At 41.1% G+C, this 24,398-nt stretch overlaps 1 protein-coding gene across 2 annotated transcripts in view; it reads left to right on the plus strand.

Annotated features, from left to right (window-relative positions):
• The window catches only part of MARCHF8 (membrane associated ring-CH-type finger 8), a 60,441-nt gene that overhangs the window by 28,303 nt on the left and 7,740 nt on the right, over positions 1–24,398 (plus strand). For both annotated transcript variants that reach the window (XM_007446785.1, XM_007446786.1), the window contains exon 2: positions 11,262–11,312. In XM_007446785.1, the coding sequence (XP_007446847.1) occupies positions 11,262–11,312 (51 nt within the window). The remainder of the gene's footprint in view (positions 1–11,261; positions 11,313–24,398) is intronic.

Raw genomic sequence — 24,398 nt, forward strand, 5'->3', positions numbered from 1 at the left:
AGAGGCCCGCGTACCGCAAAAAAAAAAAAAAAAAAAAAAAAAAAAAAATTAAGATCCTATTGGATTGATTTGGCCTATTTATATAGGGACAACAAGATTGTTAATTTCCCTCATGGGCCTTCTTAAGTTGCTTTGCTGGAAGTTTTTCTAAGGAATATCAGAGTGGATTTTTTTAAAGCCTCATTATTTGTGGTCCTAACATTAGGAAGCCAAACCAAGAACTTGCTATCAAATTTCATTTATAGCACCTATAAATTTTCCTAATTTCTTGAGGTCCCCCCAATACTCTGTTTCCTAGGCTTGTCAGGAAGTGGCTTTCCTTACTTGTCTGTAAGGCTGGGAACCTTGTAAGCCAGTTTTCCCAAGAAGGGCTCTGAAAAACACAACCTGAGTTCCTTAAATATGCCTGGTCATATCTGATTGAATGAGCACCATCCTTAAATGTGAGCTTAGCTGCAAAATCAGAGTTTCCAGTTATGTCCTAGTAAGAAAGAGGACAGATTCTTATTGAACCTATGCAGGTAACTTTATTGCTATGAAGATAAGAATATGCAATAAGAGTTATGAATTCTGGAGGGCTCAGGCAGGGAGAATAAGATATCATTGACAGGGGTTTCATTTCATTTTATAAAAGCAGAGTCTACTAAATTATTGTGAGTTAAAGGAAAGAGAAAGGGTTTCCTTATATATTTAGGAAATAGAACATTGAAACAATATCAAGAATGTTTAAAACAAAACTAACAATATTCCCTCATCAATTCATTTAACCTTGTTCGATTAGTTCTTATGGCACTGAATCTTGGTAAGAGTTCTGGAAATCATGACTTAGCTCACTGGTATGGTCTCAGAGTTGTTTAAATGATGCCATCAGAAGCCTGTATGCAAAAGCACCTGGCATAGTCCTTTTCCATGGGCCTCTGACACAGCCCTCTAGCCTGTAGCTGATTGCAAGAGCTTTCAGGGCAACACCAGACTAAAATAAACAAACAGAAAATAACTGTAGATGGCAGAATACTTAAAATGGCTGTGCTTACTCTATTAGTGATAATTTTAAAAATGAAATGTCTTATGAGAGTGTTTATTTCCAGAAACATGTAACTGGCAGGGAAATTTGGCTATTTCTTCGGCATGCAAAACAAGATAAGTCAGTCCCCCCCAAATTTTAGACAAAATAATTATAAACATAATAAACTATATTTAAGGAATGCAATGAACAGTACATCTGATTTATAAAAAAAATGAATGAGCATAAACTTTACAGAGAAAAAAATCTTCAGATATAATAATCCTTAGACATTAATGTACCATGAATATAACACAAATATATCAGGACTGTCAAGTAAAGAGATTCAGTAAGTCTGAAACAGGTCCTAAACTTTCTGTATATTAATGAAACTCCAGAGTAGGTGATGGGAATCCCCAACTGAAAACCATTGGCCAAAAGATGCTAGATTCAAATATTTAAAGTAGTGACCACGTTAACATTTAAAAAAAATAACAGAAATCATGTCTGATAACAACTACAGAGTACAGAGCAGCATCAGGACTCTGATAAATAGAAATGTATCATGACAGCGCAGTACTGACAGATCTCTTCTCATTTCATAACTCTTCCCATGCAGTTCATCAATAGTAACAAATCAAGAAAACCTAGTTAGTCTCAGTACCTTTCCTTTTATAGGATGAAAAGATAAACCTTTGTGATTTTTCAGGGCTCCCCTGGGAAATCTCAAAGACAGGTTTAGGAGCAAAAGATATCATGAAATTTTGATTTCATTTAGGATTTGATTCTGTGAAGACAAGAAACCAAAAGTTTTCAGGAGATTTGAACATTTAAAAGAGAAATTGGATCATGGGTATCTGAGAAACAATGACTACTCATTTTAATATTTACTCTAGCTTTTTTTTTTATAGATTTATTTTTGACTGCGTTGGGTCTTCGTTGCTGCGCGTGGGCTTTCTTTTTTTTTTTTTTTGGTTGCAGCGAGCAAGGGCTACTTTTCCTTGTGGTGTGCAGGCCTCTCATTAAGGTGGCTTCTCTTGTTGCTGAGCATGGGCTCTAGGCATGCAGGCTTCAGTAGTTGTGGCTCGCGGGCTCAGTAGGTGTGGCTCGAGGGCTCTAGAGCACAGGCTCAGTAGTTGTGGCACATGGGCTTAGTTGCTCCACGGCATGTGGGATCTTCCTGGACCAGGGCTCGAACCCATGTCCCCTGCATTGGCAGGCATTGGATTCTTAACCACTGAGCCACCAGGGAAGCCCAGTGACTACTCATTTTAAAGTGACAATAAACATTTGAAAAATAAGCATAGAAGGTAACATTATTGTAAAGAATTTAACTCTTTCGTAAGTGAGAAACCTTTGTTTTCTCCTTAAATCAAGGACATAATAAAGTTAACATAAAAAGCACAGAAAATTAATCTGATGAAACACAGAGTCTGTTACCTAGGGATATTGTAGAGAAGGTAAAGAATAACTCTACTGAGGATAAAGAGGTTAAAGAATAACCTCTTACTGAGAGAAGACCAATTATCCAGAAAATTTGTAATTTTAACAGTTAAAATAAAATTCTAGTTTTGCATCAGCATAATATTTGATACTAAAGGAATTACAAGCTCTTTTATGAAATCTCATTAATTAATCCATCAGGAATGAGCCAGCTTGGGTTAGGGCAAATAAAATTCCCTTTCCTCAAACCTTCTACAACTTTGTTTTGTTCTTCACAAGTTCCTTCTCATTCTGGAATAACCAGCCCTTTTATTTTAGGGCAAAACTATTTTTTCCCCTTAATAAACCAAAAACCCATCTCATTACTGAACATAAAGTTGTACCTCTTGTTCACCATTGCTTTTAGTGGTCTCATTCACATGTGTTAGTTTCGACTTTTAACCAAAGTAACTTCTGTTACACAGAGGAAACTAGAGGGTGGATAATTGTGAGCTATCACACACCATCATTTTAGCAGAGTAGCAGAGCTAACATCCAGCATTAATACAACTTTTTATAGCTACACATATTCTTATACAAGTCTTGTAGAGGCAAAAATTGAACACGTTTAACAGATTAACAGATTCAAAGATGCAGTCTCTTTGTAGCACATAGAAATGTGAAGCAAAAGTATGTAAATTTAATATTATGCTTACTAATAAATGTTTCAGTATTCTCACTTTATAAATATTCTAGGCATCCAAATATAAGTTCATCAGAATAATGATTGGATTTGGTTAAACACAGATTTACATTTTTCATAATTTTAAACATTAGGTAGAGGTAATGGTAGTTTTTTCAATCAGAAAACTTAACAAGTTTAGGAAAAATACCCAGATAGAATAAAAATCTGTGCTTTAACTTAACACTGATAAATCAGAAAAGACATAGCTATGTTTATTAAACTATAAATATTAAGCCAGTCTCATTTGCCAAAAATTTGCCTAAATTATGTTAATCTGACTTCTTAAGACATTTCTGAATTGGTTTCTGTAGGGATGTTTTTATAATCTAGCACACTGAAAGTATTAGAATTTCACCTTCCCTACTTTCTAGGAATTTTAGGAATACCCTATTTATACAAGTACTACCTATATAAGTCAGCTTCTGGTTCTAGATTCCCTTAATATCAGAGATTTTATAATCTAATAAGATTTATAATCTAATTTAATACCATCCCTAAGTAGAAAATTATTACATCTTCACACAATGAAAGTTAAAGACCTTTCTGAATTACAGACACATAGACATGCAGACACAAAGCTTATAGCTTCAATTCCAAAATTTCAGCCATGGGTCAAGAGTAAACATAAAATTACAAAATTCATTGGTCTGTATCAAAGAGCTGTTTTTTTTCCTGTGGCTATGAGTTCTTAATTGACTTGAGCTCTGAACAGACAAATAGACAAACAGAAAAAACTAACAAATCAGATTATCTATAGTCTTACCCATTAACCCATTTATAGAAATACAGAGGTTATAAAGATGATGAGACCATAAAACCAAATTCCCAATGGAAAATAATTTATCAGAGGTAAACAAATCAAGGCAAATATAGTAGAGAGCCAACGTTCTCTCCCTTCCAAGCAGATCCCAGGATATTTGAATAGGAGAGAATCATGTGGTTTGAATAGGATAGCTCTAAGAGATGGCTCTGACTGTCCTAAAGGAATTAATGTTATCCTGGCCTTCAACCATTTACTGTGGCAAGGAGTAGGGGCAGAATTGCTAGGAAACAGAAATTCCCTCCTAGCTCAGACAGTGGCTAGACCAAGACTGGCATTAGTTAGCAGCCTATGCCATTGATTAGAAACAAATAAATGGATAGCAACTTAACTGTAACAGAATTTGGCACCAGGATCTGGAGAGTTGCAAGTAACAGACCCTAATGTGGGAATTGACCAAATGGATTTAAGTGGTGATAGATAGGCAATCTCTTGTCAACAGTGATTGTTTTAGGCCAGTCAGCACCCACTCCTAGAGCTGGGAGTGGGAACCAATCCTACTAAAGGGCAAGGCTGGGAAAATCAGGGCAAAGGTGTCTAGTTGAAAGCAAATATTAGGACTTTCTAATATTCCCCTTTTGCAGAAAAATAAAATATTAAACTTGAGATTTTCTTGTACTTTATTTCCCAAATTGAGCAATTTGATTATGATATCATGGGCATGGATTTCTTTTAGTTTATCCTTTTTGGAGTTCATTCACCTTCTTTAATCTGTAGGTGTATTTCCTTCTCCAAACTTGGGAAAATTTTAGCAAGTATTTCTCCTAATATTTTTCAGCACTGTAATTCTTCTTTACTTTTTGGATTCTACTGATAGGACTGTTAGACTGTTTTGCTTCACAGATCCCTGAGATCTGTTCATATTTTTTAAAAAATCTTTTTTCCTCTTTGTTGATTAAATTGAATACTTTTTCTATTAAGTTCTTGATTCTTTTATTCTGTCAACTCTCTGCTATTGAGTCCATTTTCCTTCAAGATTGTTGTGATTGCTCATTTGAGTATATTTATAATGGCTGCTTAAAGTCTCCATCAGATCTCAGCACCTCTATTATCTTGTTATTAGTGTCATCTTGTTATTGGTGTCCCATCCTTTATTTTTAACCTATTTGTATTTACATATTTACAGTGTTTTTCTTGTAGGCAGCATGTAGTTATGTCTTGCTTTTTTTTTCAGTCTGAAAATCTCTGCCTTTTAATTAGGGTGTTTAAGCTGTACACTTCACACACACACACACATAAATACATACACATGTACGTGTATATAGCTAAACTTTTATATTATAACTGTACATTCATAAATAGTTGTAAAAAATGATACAGAGAGAAATCATGTATTCTTACCCCACTCCCTCTTTCTTCTCTTTTTCCTGCTATCAAATGCTTTCTAAGAATTCCTTTTTGTTTTATCTATGGTGTTAATAACTATATATCTTTGTATAGCGTTTTCAGTGTTTGCTTATCTTTGGAAGTTTTTATTTGATTGTTTTTTATATCTTAAATCTCTTTAACTTTTTGAACATTTGGAAAACAGTTATAATAGTATTTTGATGTCCTTTTCTGCTGATGCTAACATGTGTACCAGTTTTAAATCGACTATTCTCCTCATTAGAGATCATGTGTTATTCCTTCTTTGCATCTCTGGTATAAATCATTTCTACTGCATACCAAAGTGCAGAGCAAAGCACTTGTATGATTGAGTTGCTGCCTGAACTAGTTACTTTTTTTAATGGAATATAATTTTTACTTGAAAGAATAACAGTCAAACTATAGTTATTTTGACTTGGGTATTTGGCAAACATTTTCTCTAAATTCAATTAATGAGCCAATCTTTCACTTTAAGGAAAGCAAGCAACAGTTTTTGTTGCCAAATTTGAGGTTTCTAAGCAAAAATTAGAATTTCAGAAAACTTGTATCCATCACTGTGAGCTTAGTAGCTTTTCAATAATTAAAGATTCTTCTGATGCAATTGATGGTCATATTAATGAGTGTGGGGTTTTTGATATTGCATAATAAAATGTGTCAATCTTGGAGATTTGCATAATTCAGTGAGCCAATAATCTCTAAATGGCCAAGGTGTGATGTTATAAAGTCATGCATGGTTAAGAGATTGTTTTAAAGAAAGATGGGGCAGTTGATTTTAATGGAATATTAAAAGTTCATTGGGCTTCCCTGGTGGCGCAGTGGTTGAGAGTCCGCCTGCCGATGCAGGGGACATGGGTTCGTGCCCCGGTCCGAGAAGATCCCACATGCCGTGGAGCGGCTGGGCCCATGAGCCATGGCCGCTGAGTCTGCGCGTCCGGAGCCTGTGCTCCGCAACAGGAGAGGCCACAACAGTGAGAGGCCCGCGTACTGCAAAAAAAAAAAAAAAAAAGTTCATTAATATCATTTCAGAATCTAAATGCCAGGTAACTGTTGAGTTTTTGTGTAGTACAAAGAATAATATCCACAATTGTTTCATGGTTATTAAAATACATATTCCTTTTCTAACTACGTAACTGTATAAAGCCAAATAGTCTTCATTTACTTCAGTCAAAACAGTATATTAGAGGAGATTGAAGGCACAAGCAGATACGAGAATCCAGCTGTTTTCTATTAATTAGACAATAACAAGATTCATAAAAATGTAAAAACATGCTACTCTGCTCACTTTAGTTGTTTGTTTGGAAAAATAGTTGTTTTTCATAGAAATGTTATTTATTTTAATTTGTTTTATTGTTAATTCTAAATGAATTAAGAGATTCATATTTTTTAAATTGTCCATTTTAATTTCTACTATGGTAAATATCAATAGATATAACCCACATAAACAAAAGGTTTTTGGAGTCCTCGGTAATTTTTTATGTTGTGAAGGAGTCCTGAGACCAAAGGTACTGCTGTTCCTTCTGGCATGGCATATATATTCCAGGGTGGCTGAGGGCAGGAGGAATGCTGGAGAAAGGAATAGCAGTTTCAGGAAAGGAAAATGTTTTCCCAGAAACCCTCAAGGGCAATATCTTTAGAGAGAACTTTCTTACATATTTACCCTTCGTTGCAAAATAGTGTGAGAAATTGAGAACTTTTGGTTGGGTCTGTTGCTGCTCAGAATAAAGTTGGAGTTCTGTTGGTGGTGATGGATATTGGGTAGACAGTTACCCATGTCTGTTACACATAAGTTGGTGTGTGTGTGTGTAATGACTGACTGGTCATGTTCAGAGTTTCAGGGAAACTGCCACATGAAGTTCTTTTGTTTAACTACTTTATACAGAGTCCCCAAAACTTGCTTAGACACCTCACCTCATTGTCTTCTTGTTAATTCTTGGCTTTTTCCAGGGCATGTTTGGTCTCAGTAGGCTCTGCATCTTGGCTCTACCCGCAAGGTACATTTTATTGGAGTCACATATGGACTTGCAAAATCATTGACAGGACTGATTAAATTGTGAAATGTCCCATATTTTTCAACAGAGCTTCTCTTTATCTTTGTGTTTGGTAACTTTTTACATTAACAAAACTTTCCTTTCTCACACCTTGACTCAGTTTTTTCCAATCTATTTATTCCAATCTGTTCCCTGACTGACTTATTTGTATTAACTCAATTGTGAGCTCACTGCCATCTTTTACACAGAAATTTACCTTTTCAGTAGTCATGATTTGCTTTATAAAAAATGAGTCATAGCCTTTATGGATTATTCTGGCCTGGGATTTAGAATCAGACTTGCATCTTAAAGTGTGGCCTGGGGACCAGCGGCATGGGAGTCACCTGGGAGCTTATAAGAAACAGAGAATCTCAACCTACCTCAGACCTAACAATCTGCATTTTAGCAAGATCCGTAAGTAATTCAAGTGCACAAAGTTTCAGAAGGACTGGTCTAAGGGAGACAACAAGTGAGAAGAGGGCATGGAGCTGTGTTCTGAGGAGGCTTCTTGTTCAATGTAGACAAAAAGAGTCCATAAAGAGATGTGGAGATGAGAGCCAGACACGGGGGGAGGTGTGTGGTATAGCAGTGTGACATCTCCATGCCCTCTCTGAGGAAGGAGGGTGCAGTGAGGCTCTCGTCTCTCCCAGGGTTACAGGATGCTGGGACCCACTGAGCAGTGACGGAACGTATTAGAGACTGTGTGAAGATAATTTGCCAGGGTTTTTTTTTTTTTTTTTTTTTTTTTTTGCCATATGTGGGCCTCTCACTGTCGTGGCCTTTCCCGTTGCCGGACGCGCAAGCTCAGCAGCCATGGCTCACGGGCCCAGCCGCTCCGCGGCATGTGGGATCCTCCCGGACCGGGGCACGAACCCGTATCCCCTGCATCGGCAGGCGGACTCTCAACCACTGCGCCACCAGGGAGGCCCTGCCAGGGTTTTTTATCACTTAGGCATTGAAGCTTAATTTCAGCTTGAACTGGATTGGAACTCTTTTTCTCTTTGTTATGCCTCATTCCAGTTCTCAACATTGATGTTTGGCAAACTTTCCTTCTTCTCATTCGGAAACTTGACATTCTGACTGTAGGAGAGAATGGTGTCACCCACTCTACCTGATGTAATTTATGTATGTGATTTTTTTTACGTCATTCTTCACCTTTTCCCTAGATGTACATTCCTCATTGAAACACTATTTCAGGGCACTTCTGTGGTAATGTTAACATTGGCACAGGCCTAGGAATTAGATATTCTGTGACTGATACAGTTGTTTGTATATGGCAGTTGCATAGTAAATAAGTATGGAATGAATGAGAAACTGACTTGAACGAGTCCTGGGATTTGCTTCTTTTCAGCAAGTCCAAATAAATGTAGCAGTGTTTAAGGAAAAAAACCCAAAAATATGATCTTTTGAAACTGAATTGTTAATTTCCTACCAAGTAGTGGAGAAGCAATACCAAATATTGACAGCTTTCAGCCTTTAAAACATCTGTATCTTCTGGGGCTGGCTGTTTGATTTTACCATGTAAAATATTGAGTTGTTCTAACAAGGAAGACAGAATAAAGGCTTTACATCATTAAATTTATTTCTCAAGTTCATAAAGTAAAGAGCAACCTTTAGATCTCAGTCTGGATTTATAATGTTACCTAGCTTAACAGCTAGGCTTCTCCCTAACTCAGTACCATTCTTTATGGAATGATGAATGTCAGAAGGTCTAGGAAGTGAATTATTGCTGCTCAGAACTTTTCTGTAGATTTCCAGACGGTGTTAAACTGGCCATTTCTTGTAAGGTAGCAGGTAATTTGATAGTGGTTATAATTGGTTTTCTGTACAAATAATCCAAAGCATATGGTATCTTTGTTTTAATTTAGTAGACTAAATTAAAATTTAGTAGTAAATCGCCAGCAGATGAGCCTTTAAGTCCGATTTCACAGCAGTGCCGTATGTTTGTCCCTAATACGTTCTTGACTCATGAATGAAACTTGAATGATTACAAATTTACCTTTTCTGTGGACAGAGGGACTCATTTCCCAGAGAGGTAGATTTTGGTGATATACTGCCAACACCTTGAACACACTTTATAATTTTTTCTTTTCCTTTGTAACTATCTAATTGACGAACTTAAGACCAAGAAACATTCTGTGAGACTAAACACTGTCTGTATTGTATTACATTTAAGAGACTTGAACTTCTATTCCTACTCAGATTTATAAAGTAAGGGAGAATTTAATAAAATTATTCCCAAAATTACACAAACACATTGCTATAAAGACAAAGAAGACAACATTGCCAAAACGCGTGCTGACTGCAGGCTACTTGGGAGATCTTGAAACACTTCTTCATCATCATTTTAGTCATATCAAATGTTCAGGAGCCACGTGTACAGAAGTCAAGGCAGTCTGCGACTTGGTGGATTGAGGGGAAGGAGAAAGTCAAAATTTTCTTGGTGGCCAGCTCTCTTTAAGGAGAGCCTTGGTGGAATGGAATCAGCTCTTCCTCAAAGGAGTTTTTAAATGATCCACCAGCTCCTTTGTACTTCCTTCTGATCAAAGAATTTTACCTACATCTCAACCTTCTCTGATCTTCACCATGGTTATTGCATGGCGTGTGAACTGAAAAAGAGAATAATTTTAAAAATACACGTTAAGATCATCTCTTCCATTTGTAGTAGTTTTTTTATTTAACTCATTTGATTTAGAGCAAGGCTGAGTGGATTCAGGGAAGGTTACTTTATTATTTTTAAAAATCAGATTTACATTTGAACATTTGCTTTTTTTGGAAGTTTATAGTGTGGAATATTATTGTATTCGTTTGCTAGGGCTACCATAACAAAGTACCACAGACTGGGTGGTTTAAACAACAGGAATTTATTTCCTCACAGTTCTAGAGGCTAGAAGTCCAAGAACAAGGTGTCAGCAGGTTTGGTTTTTCCTGTGGACCCTTTTCCTTAATGTGTAGATAGATGGCCATCTTCTCCCTGCATCTTCTGTGTATATCTGTGTCCTAATTTCCTCTTCTTCTAAGGACACCATTCATATTGGATTAGGGCCCAGCCTAATGGCCTCATTGTAACATAGTTACAATGTTAACGATTACCACCTCCAAATGTAGTCACATTGTGAGTAATGGGAGTTAGGACTTCAACATATAAATTGGGGGTGGGAGGTTAACAATTCAGTCTGTAACAATTGTGTATCAGGGAGGTCAATTTAAAAGCAGAAAGAGCAGGTAGAATTACAGGAAGAAATGAAGAGAACATAAACGAAGGCATTGACAGTAGAAATGGAGATGGGATTTGAGATTGAGAGACATTAGGGAGGAAGAATTGTTTTTAAGACTTTGTGACTTGAAGGTGGAGGAGTGTGAGACGGAGGAAGCCAGCAGGACTCTCAGATTTCTCTAACTCAGGAGGACAAACAGGCTTGAGGGAGTAGGTGTGAGCTGTGCAGTATCCCTGCAGAGTACCCAGCACTTTGCAGCCAGACAGCCTGGGTGGTGTCATCTGTCCTGCTTTCCCCTTCCACATCTTATAGCAGCTCCTCATCGCATAGACCACATGGTATACAACTGAACACGCAGCTTCTTGCTTCTGAACCTCCACTTGAATGCTTCTTAAGATACTTATTACTGTCATCTTATTTTTACAGTTAGTTTCAAATTCCTGTTCTTTTCTTGTTAATAAATTCCTTTAGGGCAAGGACTATTGTTTTATTCATCTTTGCTAAATTCTCTAGTATCTCATAGCTGGCCTGGTGCATAATAGTTTGTGCACAGCAAATTCTAGTTGAGGGAATGATTTGTTAGTAGGATTGTTATGTTCAATTACTTGTTTGCCCATTTTAATCAAAGCTTGATACTTAACACCTGTTTGGTTTTTTGCAGCATGAGAAGACTTTGGGACATTCCATGAGTCATTCAAGTAACATTTCTAAGGTAGAGTGCTACTGAAATATGTTATTTTTGTAGCTTGGGGTTTTTATATTCTTATACCTGGCATGTGTTTACACTCTTCTCTTTTAAAGACATAAAGTTATCAGTTCATTACTTTAATCCGCTCTGGGACCATGTGAGGTATATAGCAGTTATATTTTTCTAGTGAGGCAATTCTGAGTGTGTGTTGGGGGGAGTGACTGATAGGAGAAAACCCCATTTCTTCCAGTAGAAATTGTTTACTTTCAGGTAAAAGAAATCTCAGAGAGTCACCAGAGAATCTGTCACCTCAATTAGGAATGCATTTGCCTGATGGTAATAAAAAACCAACTCTACTGACTTAAATAACTGTAGATTTCTGTTGTTCTGATGACAAGATGTCTGGAGGTGGATGGTTCAGGGCTGACGCAGTGCTCACAGATGTTGCCGGGGACCTAGGCTCCTTCCGCTTTCTTTGTGCCACCTTCCTTGGCACGTTGTCATCCTCATGTTTGATCTCAAGGTGGGAGCTGGACCTCCAGGCACCCTGGCTGTGGTCTGTCCGCTGAGAGTGACCCTTTTCAACAGGAAGGCAAAAGCTTTCCCAGAAGTGCCCCTCAGCTGCCTGAATTCTGCTTACATCTCACTGGCCAGAACTGGATCATAAGACCCCCGCCAGCTGGAACGTGGCTAGGAAAAGGAGGGCAGAGGGGTGAATCAGCAGCCAACAGCACCTGATACACCTGTGGGGTAGTCACTTGAGTAGCCTGCCGGGAGCACCTCAGATGCTAGGGGTGACCCCGGAGCCAGCAGACGGTGTCTCCCATGCCGTGAGCTTGCTCCCATGCACTGCTCATCTCTCAGCCTAGACATGGGCTCTAGCCAACCCGTTGTCCATACAGGTGTGTCTATGAAGGTTCCTTGCAAAGATGGATTTTCTCTCACATCATGTCTATGTCAGATCCTGACAGGCAGATCTGAATAGTGTGGCAAAACCTATTCTGCTGTCTCAGGCCTCTTAATTTCTCTAAAATAAACAGTGACATTATATGCCAAATGTTTTTTTATTCATATCACTCTATAGTATACTTTTGAATTAAAAGTAGAATGTAGAAAATCCTTTAAGACATTAATCATCTGTTCTTAGGCATACTTGTGATCTAATCATGTCATTCTGCCACTGAATTTTGCATGAAAAGAAAAGTCCACAGTGCTTAGTGTGCCTAAAGGCCATTTACAGAGTGCTTCTTGGTTCATTGCTGACCTGACCTTCCCCCAGACCAGTGGAGGGTAGCTTCAGCCACCTCATATAAATACCTTTTACCAAATACTCTCTGCTGTTCCAACCTCCTTTTCTTTTCTTTTGCTGTTCCTTCAGCCAGGAATGCTGGAGCTATAGAACTGTGTAGTGGTAGATAATTACTGTCTGAGTAAAATGGCCAGTTTTGCCCTACCACTTTTTGAAGGAGCTGTCCAACATATGAGCATAGAGAAAAGTAAGAAGGCGTAGATCTAAATGGCCTGTCTGGTTAAGTTGAATTAAACATTTTAAAAGCGCACAGTAGCACTCATTGCCTTGCTTCAATGGCTAAGAGCAGTTCTGAAGGATGTTATTATCCTGTGCCTCAGATATATGTTTCTTGTTTGTTTATGGTTTTAGTAAGATTTTATTTGAAGGAAAGTTTCCTCCTATAGTTAAAAAAGTTTGTAAACTCATGGCTTACAATGTCTAGAGGAACGTTTGTTGGGCTTGTCACAGGCCTGGGGCATGGGCCTTCTGAGTTGCTCTGTGAGGGTGTTAGAGGGTTAGGTGGACAAGGGTTTCTAGCCATGTGACTTTGAGGAAGGATACTCCTCTGAACTTTAATTTCTTGATGAGTAAAATTAGGGTAATTATACAACCTTCAGGCTTGCTCTGAGACTTAGGGATAATGTTGGCAAGGAGCCATGGGACAGCTTCCTCATTGCAATGAGTCAGTAAACTGACTCTTGTCAAACTTGGTTGAACCCTGGTGGTCTTAGGTTGATTGGGTCAGGATAGTCCTTGATGGTAGCTATTATTATGTCATTACTGATCAAAGACAGAACCATAGGCAGACTTCGTTTTATTGCATTTCACTTTATTGTACTTTTCAAATATTGCGCTTTTTACAAACTGAACATTTGTGGCAACCTTGCATTGAGCAAGCCTATCGGCACCATTTTTCCAACAGTATTTGCTCTCTTCTTGTCTCTGTGTCATGTTTTGGTAATTCACTAAATATTTCAAACTTTTTCATTAGTATTATTATATTTGTTATGGTGATCTGTGATCAGTGATCTTTGATGGTACTACTATGACTTGCTGAAGGCTCAGATGATGGTCAGCATTTTTTAACAGTATTTTTAAATTAAGGTATGTACTTTCTATTTTAGTTATAATGTTACTTCAAAGTTAATAGAGTACAGTATAGTGTAAACATAACTTTTATGTGCACTGGGAAACCAGAAAATTTGTGTGACTGGCTTTATTGCGATACTTGCTTTATTGCAATGCTCTGGAACTGAACTCACAATATCTCCAAAGTATGCCTGTATATGCTTTAAGATAAATATCACCTGGGGGTGAAAATTAAGAAATCTAATCAAAACTCTGGCTTTTTTCCTTTTTTCCTTCTTGCACACATTTTTATTGTGTGTTCTCTGTGCCAGGCACTGAGCTCTAGGTGCTGGCATAAAATGATGAGCAAAACAAACAAGGCCACTGACATGGAGCTTTCCTGTAGGCAGGGTTGGAATTTTCTGAAAAAGAAATTTTAGCTCCACACTTTCAGATTCTTAGAAACAAAGGTACTGTGAAAGCCTCAAAGCTTTCTGCCACAGAGCAGAAGGAAGATTTGGGTTTCTTGCATTTCCACAGCAGGAGTTCCTGCACACTTAACTGGGATCAAAAGAAAACCTCAGGAGTGGGGAGTCTTGTGTGCTCACACCACTAACTTCCCAGTGATCCCCTCAGCATGAAATTTTGTTGTAAAATGTGAGCCTCCTTAAGTATGTTAGGCATGAACCAGTTAAATGGGGCTGCAGAACAGAGGGCAGGACTGCTGTGCAAGAAAACTAGTTTTTTGTTTTTTTTTTTGCGGTACGCAGGCCTCTCACTGTTGTGGCCTCTCCTGTTGCGGAGCACGGGCTCCAGACGCACAGGCTCAGCGGCCATGGCTCACAGGCCTAGCCACTCCGTGGCACATGGGATCTTCCCAGACCAGGGCACGAACCCGCGTCCCCTGCATCGGCAGGCGGACTCTCAACTACTGCGCCACCAGGGAAGCCCAAGATAACTAGTTTTTGAGAATGCAGTTCTTTCTTGTATTTATAGAATGAGCCTGTTGTTTGAAGCTACTTTTAGGCCAAGATATGTAAAACTCTTTATCTTCAGTGTAGCAAACATACTTAAGTAGATGCTTCATACCCTTGAGATGGAAGATACAAAGAAAGTCAGACCATGGACATGTTTTATGCTACCTGAGATCTCTGCTGTCTTGTCAAGAGACTTTTCCTGCCAGCTCAGCCTCTAGCTGGATTTCAGGCTAGTTTGTGCTCACATCAGTCAGTCACCTGCCGTCTGCATTATGCTCCTGTTAAAAAACTAGTACAAAATGTTCTTTCGATGTGTCGCCTAAACTCTTATTCTATCACCCACCACTGGTCCTGATTCTGCCCTTTGTGAACTAGAGCTCTGACAGACGAGGGGATTTGGGAGGCTGTGTGGTACAGAGAGGGAAAGGGGTAGAGGTAGGGTCTCTGCTGTAGGAGTGATGTTCAGCCTCTGGCTGACAGGTGGCCTTCACTCCCAGGGTGACTTGGAGCATGGGCTGGTGGGGGGAATGCAGCGAGATACTGACACAGCCTTCGGGGGACTTGGGTGATCATGGAGGTTGCTCCTGGAAGGCCTGCCATGTTAGGGTGAGATGACGTGACTCCCTGTCCAGGGATGTTGTACCACCACTGCCCACCACCTGCAAGCTGTCTCATCACTCGACATAAAGTATCCTCAGCTGTAACGTATACAAGGAGGCCCAGTGCAGCGTTTAGGAGTATTGCGTGAGTTCAGATTTTGTCCAACACTTAACTGTGTGCAAGACATTATGCTTTGAATGCTGAACTAAACAGAGAAGAGAGGAATAAGCAGAGTGCCGTAAAATACCTGCAGACAATTATTATGAAGGTGAAAAAAAAGGGGCTAAGGTACAGAATTATGAGGAACCGAAGTTAAAAGGGCTGCTCGGGGAAGGTATGGCTGAGGAGGGGATACTTAAAGCAGGACATAAAAGGTAAAAAGGAGCTGGCCAGAATGGGGTTAAACTGTAGTAGAAAACTGGTTTGTCACCTTCTTGGGAAATCCAGTTCTTTAGGTAAAGATGAAAGGCAGGTATTTGCAGCCTTGGTCACTGAGAGTGATGGCTGTCCTGGCCACCCAGTTGCAAGGTACCTGTAAACCCTGGGGCTGTGTTGGTTGGGACCATTCCAGTGAGGACCACGGTACTTTGACCTAAAACCCTTTAGAAGAAGGTTAGAATTCCCTGAGGCGGCTTAAACTCACTCTGTCCAAATAGAATTTTTTAAGATAAAAGGAATTGGCCTAGGCCAGGTTCACTGAGGGGGATGGGCTTTCTTGAGCCTCTGCTGATACCTCTCAAGGGAGGCTTGTGTGCGGGGAAAGGGCAGCACACAGACATGGCGTTAGTTTACCATTAGGGAAGCATTCTTATTCAACCCAGGGAATTGGATTTGGTCCAGGTGACACAATTTCTTGAACAAGTTCATGATTGGCAGCGCTTACCACGGGGTGATGGCAATAGCAAGCTAGACATCCATCATGAAGCCTGGAGCATGGGTGCCCTCCTCCCTGTAGCCAAGCAAGTTCACTAAGCTCCAGCAGTTTCTGAAGACTGGTACCTGGCAGAATATTTTAGAGCTCTGCATAATTTTATTCAGATACCATGAACATTATGTGCCTGCCTCTGGTTAATCAAGTATTCCTGGGTAGAAGTCAGATTGGACATGTTTAACGAGCACTTAAAATTATTGCTGTTCTGTTGTTCGGCAAGCAAATCTCAATGAATTTGAGCATTGACTCTCCTGGAGCTCTTGAATATTTTCTAGTTAATGTTGCCATTAGGTAGGAATGAGATACAGCAGAACGTCACATGTCAGATGTAAATACAGCCTTAGGATGGTGGCTTGCTGGCCACACACCTTGGTGTGATTGTCAAAACCAAGGCCTGCTTCTCTCTGTTTCTGAATACAGAGTTAACCAGTGACAGACTTAGGTTACTCAGACCTATGGGTTAAGTATAAGGCGAATGTGCCTTTCTTAATTTATACTGAAGAAAACAACTATCCCAAAGACAAGATACTTACTTTCATGCAGTAGAAACAAGGAGAATGAATTGGTGGAGTTGAATGGCATCAAGTGGTAACAGCCTGCTTCACGTGTGTCATGAACACCACATAGCTTCACTCTGGGTCCTGATGGAGCTCCATGGTCAGTGTCTTGCTGTTTGGCTCCCCTCTTATAAAGATTGACTGACCATATTTTCTTTTCTTTTTTTTTAGCCTTCTGACTGGTTACAGTTTAATTTTTGGCTGAAACTCTAGACCAGCAGTTTTCAGTTTGCTTCTGGATCTCCTGGCGGGGAGAGGGAGAAGGTTAAAACCGGTTTCATAATAATACGAAGACACTATTTGCTTTTATTACTCTCATTCTCTCACAGGTGTACAGTGGAATTTCCAGAGACTGAGTGGCATGCAAGATGGCATCTTCTCTCTGACACTAATGGAATGTGTGCTGGTGGTCTTGTGTTTTACAAATTTCTAATATGTGGTCGATGAAACCCACATAAACATAAGAATGAAGCTCTTTGGGGGCCTCCGTTTTTTTAGCGTGTTAAGGGGTCCTGAGACCAAGTTTGAGAACCTCTGTTTTAGACATATTAAAAGAGACACAGTTACTCCAGAGTGTCCTTGTTTTATTTATTCAACAAGTGTTCATTGAACACCTCCTGTGTGCTAGGCATTGTGCAAGGCTGAGGAGCAGCAGCTTCTTGGTGAACATATTGTTCCAGTAACATCTTTTTATAAACCTTGACAAGTGCCAGGAAAGAAATGAACAGGGTACAAGGACAATGAATAATATGGGTGAAAAGCCCTTTTTGAGGAGAAACCTGAGGAAGGGCCAATTGTGCTGGGTGGGGTGTGGGAGCATCCCTAGGAGGAGCAAGAGGTTGTGGAGTGCTCGGTGACCAATGCCGAGTCGCAGAGCAGAGAGGGAGGCTGGGCTTGGGGCGTTGGGGCCAGCAAAGGGGTTTCAAGCAGGTCTCTGAATATTCTTTTAGATTGTGGGTGGGGGAGGGCGTGTGCTTAAAGAGATAACTGATTTCATTTGTCACCTAACACATTTGGCTTTAGAGGAAGAGCCTTAACATTAAGTTTGGGGTCATCTTTCTTGTCTCCTGTGTTCCTTGTCAGTCGCATTCTCCCAGGCCAAAGGTTCACCCGCCAGGTGAGTAGCCTGGGCAGAAACTTTTCTCATCCCAGTGAGTGGACAGTGGTTGCCTCTGTTGGTATGGGGGCATTTCATCACAAATATACCTGCAAGTTTACTCTGTAGACCATCAAGCAGTAGTAGTCCACCTGGTAGCCTTCTTCGCAGTGGAGGCATTCCAAGAATGGTGTGTGTCACATTTCTGCACCTCTGACTTTATTTGCTCCTCATAGTAGCCCTGTGGATTATAGTGGCCCTGTGGATCATAGTAGCCCTGTGGACCTGATTTTTAAATGATTAAATTCCCGCTCCAAGTGGTGTGCTGTTGGGAGGTGGTGTGCTTAGTGGAGTGACCCAGGAACACACACAGACTTGAGGACTTTGGAGTCAGAAACCAATGCTTTTGCTACCACCTTAGAATTTTCTCAAAGAACGATTGGAAATAAAAATGCATTTCAGGGCTTCCCTGGTGGCGCAGTGGTTGAGAGTCCGCCTGCTGATGCAGGGGATGCGGGTTCGTGCCCCGGTCCGGGAAGATCCCACATGCCGCGGAGCGGCTAGGCCCATGAGCCATGGCCGCTGAGCCTGCATGTCTGGAGCCTGTGCTCCGCAACGGGAGAGGCCACAACAGTGAGAGGCCTGCGTACCGCAAAAAAAAAAAAAAAAAAAAAAAAAAAAAAAAGCATTTCAGTTATACTTGAAAAGTTAAATATTTAGGGACTTCCCTGGTGGCACAGTAGTTAAGAATCCGCCTGCCCATGCAGGGGACACGGGTTCGAGCCCTGGTCCGGGAAGATCCCACATGCCACGGAGCAGCTAATCCCGTGCGCCACAACTGCTGAGCCTGTGTACCTAGAGCCTGCACTGCGCAACAAGAGAAGCCACCGCAATGAGAAGCCCGCACACTGCAACAAAGAGTAGCCCCTGCTCGCCACAAGTAGAGAAAGCCTGCACGCAGCAACGAAGACCCAACAGAACCAAAAAATAAATAAATAAAATAGATTTATTTTTAAAAATTTATTTTAAAAAGTTAAATATTTAAAGGAAGTCTGTAGTAGTAAAGGGTCCTTTTGAGTACTAAATAACTCAGAAACCCAGCCCTTTCACCATGGTATTTCTGGTGGTTTGGGGGCCTTTATATGGTAACACTTATAGTTTCTGGGAATGTGAAGCCATCTTTGCTCAGAAATCATTGTCTTCAATGTAATTTATTGAAAACAAGTTATGTTTGCAATATTCTCAACAGTAGCTTAAAGACCTGCTTTGTAAGATGAGCCATGAGAAAGTCCCTTCAGCTGTTGTCTTCCCTGTAGCTGTGCTATGACATAGGCCCCTCCTTATGCTGGGGGCATATTATTATTCACATAATTCCACTCTCTCTAAAAGGGCACCGAAGAAAAGAATTCAGTGTTAGTGCTAGTTGCTAGACAAAGCTGAGAGTCATTTATAATGGAAATCATTTTAGAATTCAGTGGTTTTTGTTGTACACTCTCCTCCATGAATTCTGTATTGTACGTATTTTATATTGACTTTTTTAGCGGTCAGTTTCAATTATTTGCTATTGTGAAAGCTTGTTCTTGGCCCAGCCCTTCATCAGGAGTCAACATGTGTGTATCAGAGCAGCCACAGAACTGGCCTCTCCTCTTTAATTGTAGATCATTTTGGAAGTTGAATACAACTGGGTGTTTATTTTTAGAAATCAGATTCTCTCTTAATGAAGCATTTCTTTTCACAGAGGAAATTCTGCACTAAGCAGAAGGTTTGCCGAAATGCAGTCTCAGTCTGTATATTGCAGTGTCTAAACACCAAGTGAGACTCTATTTGGCTTTATTATATGAAGTCAGGCCTGCTGAGCAGCAGTAAGGACCCAATCACTCTCTCTTGGTTTGGGGGCAGGAGCGTGGTAGCATTTAGTAACCTCCTGAGCAGAAAGTAAAGGTAAGGTGGTCTGGTAAGCAGAATTTCTAAAATGGCCCCCCAAAGATGTCCCACCCTGATGCCCAGAGCCTGTCACTATGATGAGACGTTGCTGACGAGATCATTGTATTAATGGAATCACATGAGCTCTTAAAGGGAGAGAGCTTTCTCTGGCTGGTGGCAGAGATTGGAAGCAAGAGTGAAGATGAGGAGGGATGGATGGGGAATGCAGGCAGCCCCTGGCTGACAACCAGCAAATAAACAGGTCCTCAGTCCTAAACCTGCTAGGAACTGCCTTCTGCCAGCAGCCTGAATGAACGTGGAAGTGCATTCTTCCCCAGAGCCTCCACAAAGAAGGGAGACCCTGAGCAGAGGGTCCTGTCAGGCTCTCTGTCTCATGATACATTTGTGGTTTTGAGCCACTAAGTTTGTGGTAATTTGTTAACATAGTAATAAAAATCTAATACAGGTGGCAAATGCCATCTTTATAGAGGAAAAACCTCTCTCTTGATAGCTGTCAGAGCCCTTCACTTTCAAAATCTCTGTGCTGACAATGTAACATGCTTTCTTTTTTTTTTAAGATTTTTTTTTTGATGTGGACTATTTTTAAAGTCTTTATTGAATTTGTTACAATATTGCTTCTGTTTTATGTTTTGGTTTTTTTTTTTTTGGTGGCGAGGCATGTGGAATCTTAGCTCCCTGACCAGGGATCGAACCCTCAACCCCTGCGTTGGAGGAGAAGTCTTAACCACTGGACCACCAGGGAAATCCCTAACATGCTTTCTTGATTTCGCCATCTTCTTTTTCTTTTACTTATTTTGATATTTTTGTTTGTTTGTTATGTTTTTTTGGTAGAAATACAGTAGTGCAATGACTTGCAAATTATGTTGACCATGATCCTTTGTAAGAAATAGTTTTTACATTGAAACTCAGTTCATTGACACACACAACTGAAAGAAAAAATTCCCCCAAAGACTTAATCATCATGTCAGATGCACTTTGACATCTATTTTATTTCATTGTTAAAAATGTAGGTCATGACCCATGGAATCAATTTCTTTACCAGTTTTTTCAGAATTGGAAAATCATTACAGTTGGTTGTGCAGTTTTATTGTACTTCTTAGACTTTCAGTCTCATGTTACTTTAAAAATAAATTTGTATTTAGGAAATACCTGTTCATGGTTAAGTGGTATAAGGTTGGAAAGGGTCTTCATGAAAAGTCTGTGTCCCTCCTGCCCGGGGTCCCTGCTCTCCTTCTGTGTTTCACAGGAAACCACTGTTGGGAGCCACTGACAGATAGTCTGCACATGCCAGCATGCATGGTGTGGCTCTCCTCTCTGCCTGCTCCTTCCATATACCCCTTACTGCACATAATGAGCTTTCCCTTCTTTTAATGATTGCCCACGTTCCTTTCTATCGTTGTACCAGTATTAACTCAATCAGATACGAGCCCACGGGCAATGAGGTTATGCCAACCCTTTGCTCCCACAAATAGTTTTGTACAAACCTCTTCCTGCATATGTGTGAGGATGAATTCCTAAAAGAAGAATTATTGGGACAAAGTGCATGTGCATTTGTAATTCTCAGCAAAATTGCCATCTTAGGAGGGAGGTTTACCAGGTTGCTTTCCCACCAGCGATGTGTAAGCATGCTTGTTACCCCATACTTTTGCCAACATGGGTATTTGATTTTTTTTAAACGCTTTGTTGTTGATGATGATGGTATTTCTCATTGGAGCTTTAATTTGTATTTCTTGTTGTGAGAGAGGTCAAGCATCTTCTGATGTTTTAAGAGCCATCTGTATTTCCTTTCCCATTTTTTGATTAAGTCATTGATTTGATAAATCTAATTTGAGGTCCGTTGTAAACACGAGCCCTCTTTGCATCTTGCCCTCCTTCTCTAGTCCTTCCTCAAGTTCCTTCTGGCTTAAAAGCAAACAAGCCCAACCAGACCATTTCTTGTGGCCCCATACCTGTTGATGAAGATCAGATGGGCTGATTCACTCTTGTTAGGGAGCAAAATGTTTTAAATGTAGCTTTGCTGGTAAGTGAAAAAGGGCCCAGTGGGGTTTTGCAATAGAGGAGGAGGAGGAGGTGGCTGAGAGAGAGGTTGGAAAGTAACGTAGTGGAGGGAGCAAGGGAAGGAAGTGAAGCAAAAAGCAAGCGGGGAAGGGTAGAGGGTTATGGAAGGTACAGCTGGTGTCCTGCAGGGAGGAAGTCCCCTCCAGTGTCAAATTGGTAAGTTCCTGCCACAGACTGACTGAGAACTCTGCTTGGTGAGTCTGTTATGACAGGCCTCCCAATGGCAGTAAGTTCTCTTAAAGGGAAACAGAGGTGGGGGCATGCCAGCTTCTACCAGGGATACGTGGAAAGTTTTCTATTCCTTATATGTTTTTGGCAGTCTTGATAAAATCATTTAAAACAGTGGGTTGATAGGAAAGGCAACCATTAAGTGACTTGAGGAGAGCAAAACAAACATGTCATTCCTAAGAAATAAAAGCAGCTGGGATTTAGGCCTAGACAGAATCCAGAGGTTTGTTTTGGCATAATTGATGACAACATCTTAAAAAGAGGGGATTTTTATGAAAATTTTTTTGTAGTGAGATTGCTTTACATTCTTTTTCATGACCGGAAAGTCTCTTGTTTGAGAACCAACAAAGAACTTCAGGAACAGAGGGCTTAAGTTTTCTCAACACATATGAATTTTCTCGTTATGAACATTTACACCTTTTGTCAGTAACTGTGGAGTCCTGTGTGGTCTGATCCTCGTGGAGGGGAGAGGGTGTTCTCTGGCTTTGTGCGGGGGGCACAGAGTCTCCTTTTCCCTTGAGCCAGCACAGCCTCCCGAATGTCACCCTGCCCCCTGCTCTCAGGAGGAGCTGGGGAGCTGTTGGCCCGAGCCTCTGAGAGGGGACTGCCAGCCCCTTGACTTGTCTTGACCTCCCTGGTTGGACCCTGGAACTGTGTTTGCAGCTCTTGGCTTCATTTTGTCGTCGCCATTGTTGATCAGGCCAGTCTTTTAAATCCTCCTTGGTACGTTGACAGATTTTACTCGGCCTGATACCAGCAACAAGTTAAGCTCTTTAAAGTTGCTGTCGCTGTGCTTTGATGATCATTCTGCGCGAGGACTGGTCCTGAACTCTCAGCATGTGCTCCTCTTTAGCTGGTGACAGAAGGAACCTCTATGGGGACTGTGATGGCCCCGTGAATCTTGCTCATTTTCTCGCTCTTAAGGAGAAGGAGCCGGGATAATGCATTTGTTGGTTTGTATGTATGTAAAACAACAGTAAGTAGATTTTAAAATTTTCCTTGTAACCTCATGATCTAAGAAGAAGGGAGACTTTTGCTCTGTTATTGGGAGGCTTGTTGAGGCTTGGATATTACCTGCTGAAAGTGTCTCATGATGTTCTTTGTGGGACCAGAGAGGATGAAGTGAGGGCAGGAGCACAGATAGAGGATGCTGAGGCTGTTCCTGTTTCCCAAACAGAGCAGGGGCTTGGGGCTGCCGCCATCCCTCAGGCCTGCCAGTCTGCTGCAAGTACAGACACGACTCTGTGTGAGTCCCCGTGACACACCTGAGACAGGAAACTCATGGGGAAGGGATCACAGATGTCAAGTGTGTGGATAGTCTGGCTGTTTCCTCGATGCAGTTTTTGTTCTGCTCCGAGGCTCTTCTCTCCTACCACTGAGCCTTGCCATCACGGATGTGTGCTAATGTGATCGTTACCCCGGACTTCCCGTTTTCACATGAATTACTTGAGGTTCAGAACAGGAGTGAGAGGCCATTTTGTCTTGGTTTCAGCTTCCCGTCTGAGACCTGCCTCCTTTCAAAGACACTGATCCTGGGAGGGCCTCATTCTCTAGATATGACCCCACTTTCCTTTCACAGGGTTTGCCTTCCCTTCAGAATACAGGAAAGTACACGTGGTTTCAAGAGGCTCCTGTTCTTAGAATGTAACAGGGAGGGAGATAACTAGGTATTGCCCCCATCTTCTTGGTGAGCAGTGTACTTTTCCCTTGCTCATGTGGGGAGGGCGCTTCCTTCTGTACCTCAGTCCAAGCGACTAAGCTTGACCCAGCAACCTAGAGGAAGGAGAGCTGACCTCTTAGCAGTGAGGGACAAGGACGCGAACCTACATTCCTGTCCTTCCTTCCTCTCAGGTCTACTTGGGGAGGCGTGGTGACAACGCTTACTTTTCTACACCATGACCAGCTTGTGGCCTTGCCTACGGTTGCTGAACAGAGCTGCTGGTCACCCTCACAAGTTAAAGAAGGGAGCAAGAAGTTCAAGAAGGCTCCCCATCTCAGAGTGGGGCTAGGGCTGAACATCAGAGAGCAGGCTGACTATAGGAGCTGGGGACATTAGTGTGGCTCTCCTCAGCCTGCCTCCGTGCAGCGACTAACAGTAAAGGCCCTGTGTGCTCACCTCAGTAGAATAGACAGAGGAGCCCGTGGTGGCTGCCTGGAGGAGGGCACAGGAGAAAGCAGAGGTAGCTCGTGCAGTGGGAACGTAGCAGCATAATATTGAGACCGCCGCCGCCCCCCGCCCCCCCCCCCCGGGCCCCGCCTCTTGGCTCCCATTGGCTACAGTAGGATGGTTCCTGCTGGGGTTGCGGAGCAAAAGCCGGGCTCCTGGAATCGCTGTCCCGCCTGGCAATCAGCGGGAGTGG

Source organism: Lipotes vexillifer, unplaced genomic scaffold (assembly GCF_000442215.2).
Source record: "Lipotes vexillifer unplaced genomic scaffold, Lipotes_vexillifer_v1.1 scaffold1237, whole genome shotgun sequence".
Taxonomy (NCBI): domain Eukaryota; kingdom Metazoa; phylum Chordata; class Mammalia; order Artiodactyla; family Lipotidae; genus Lipotes; species Lipotes vexillifer.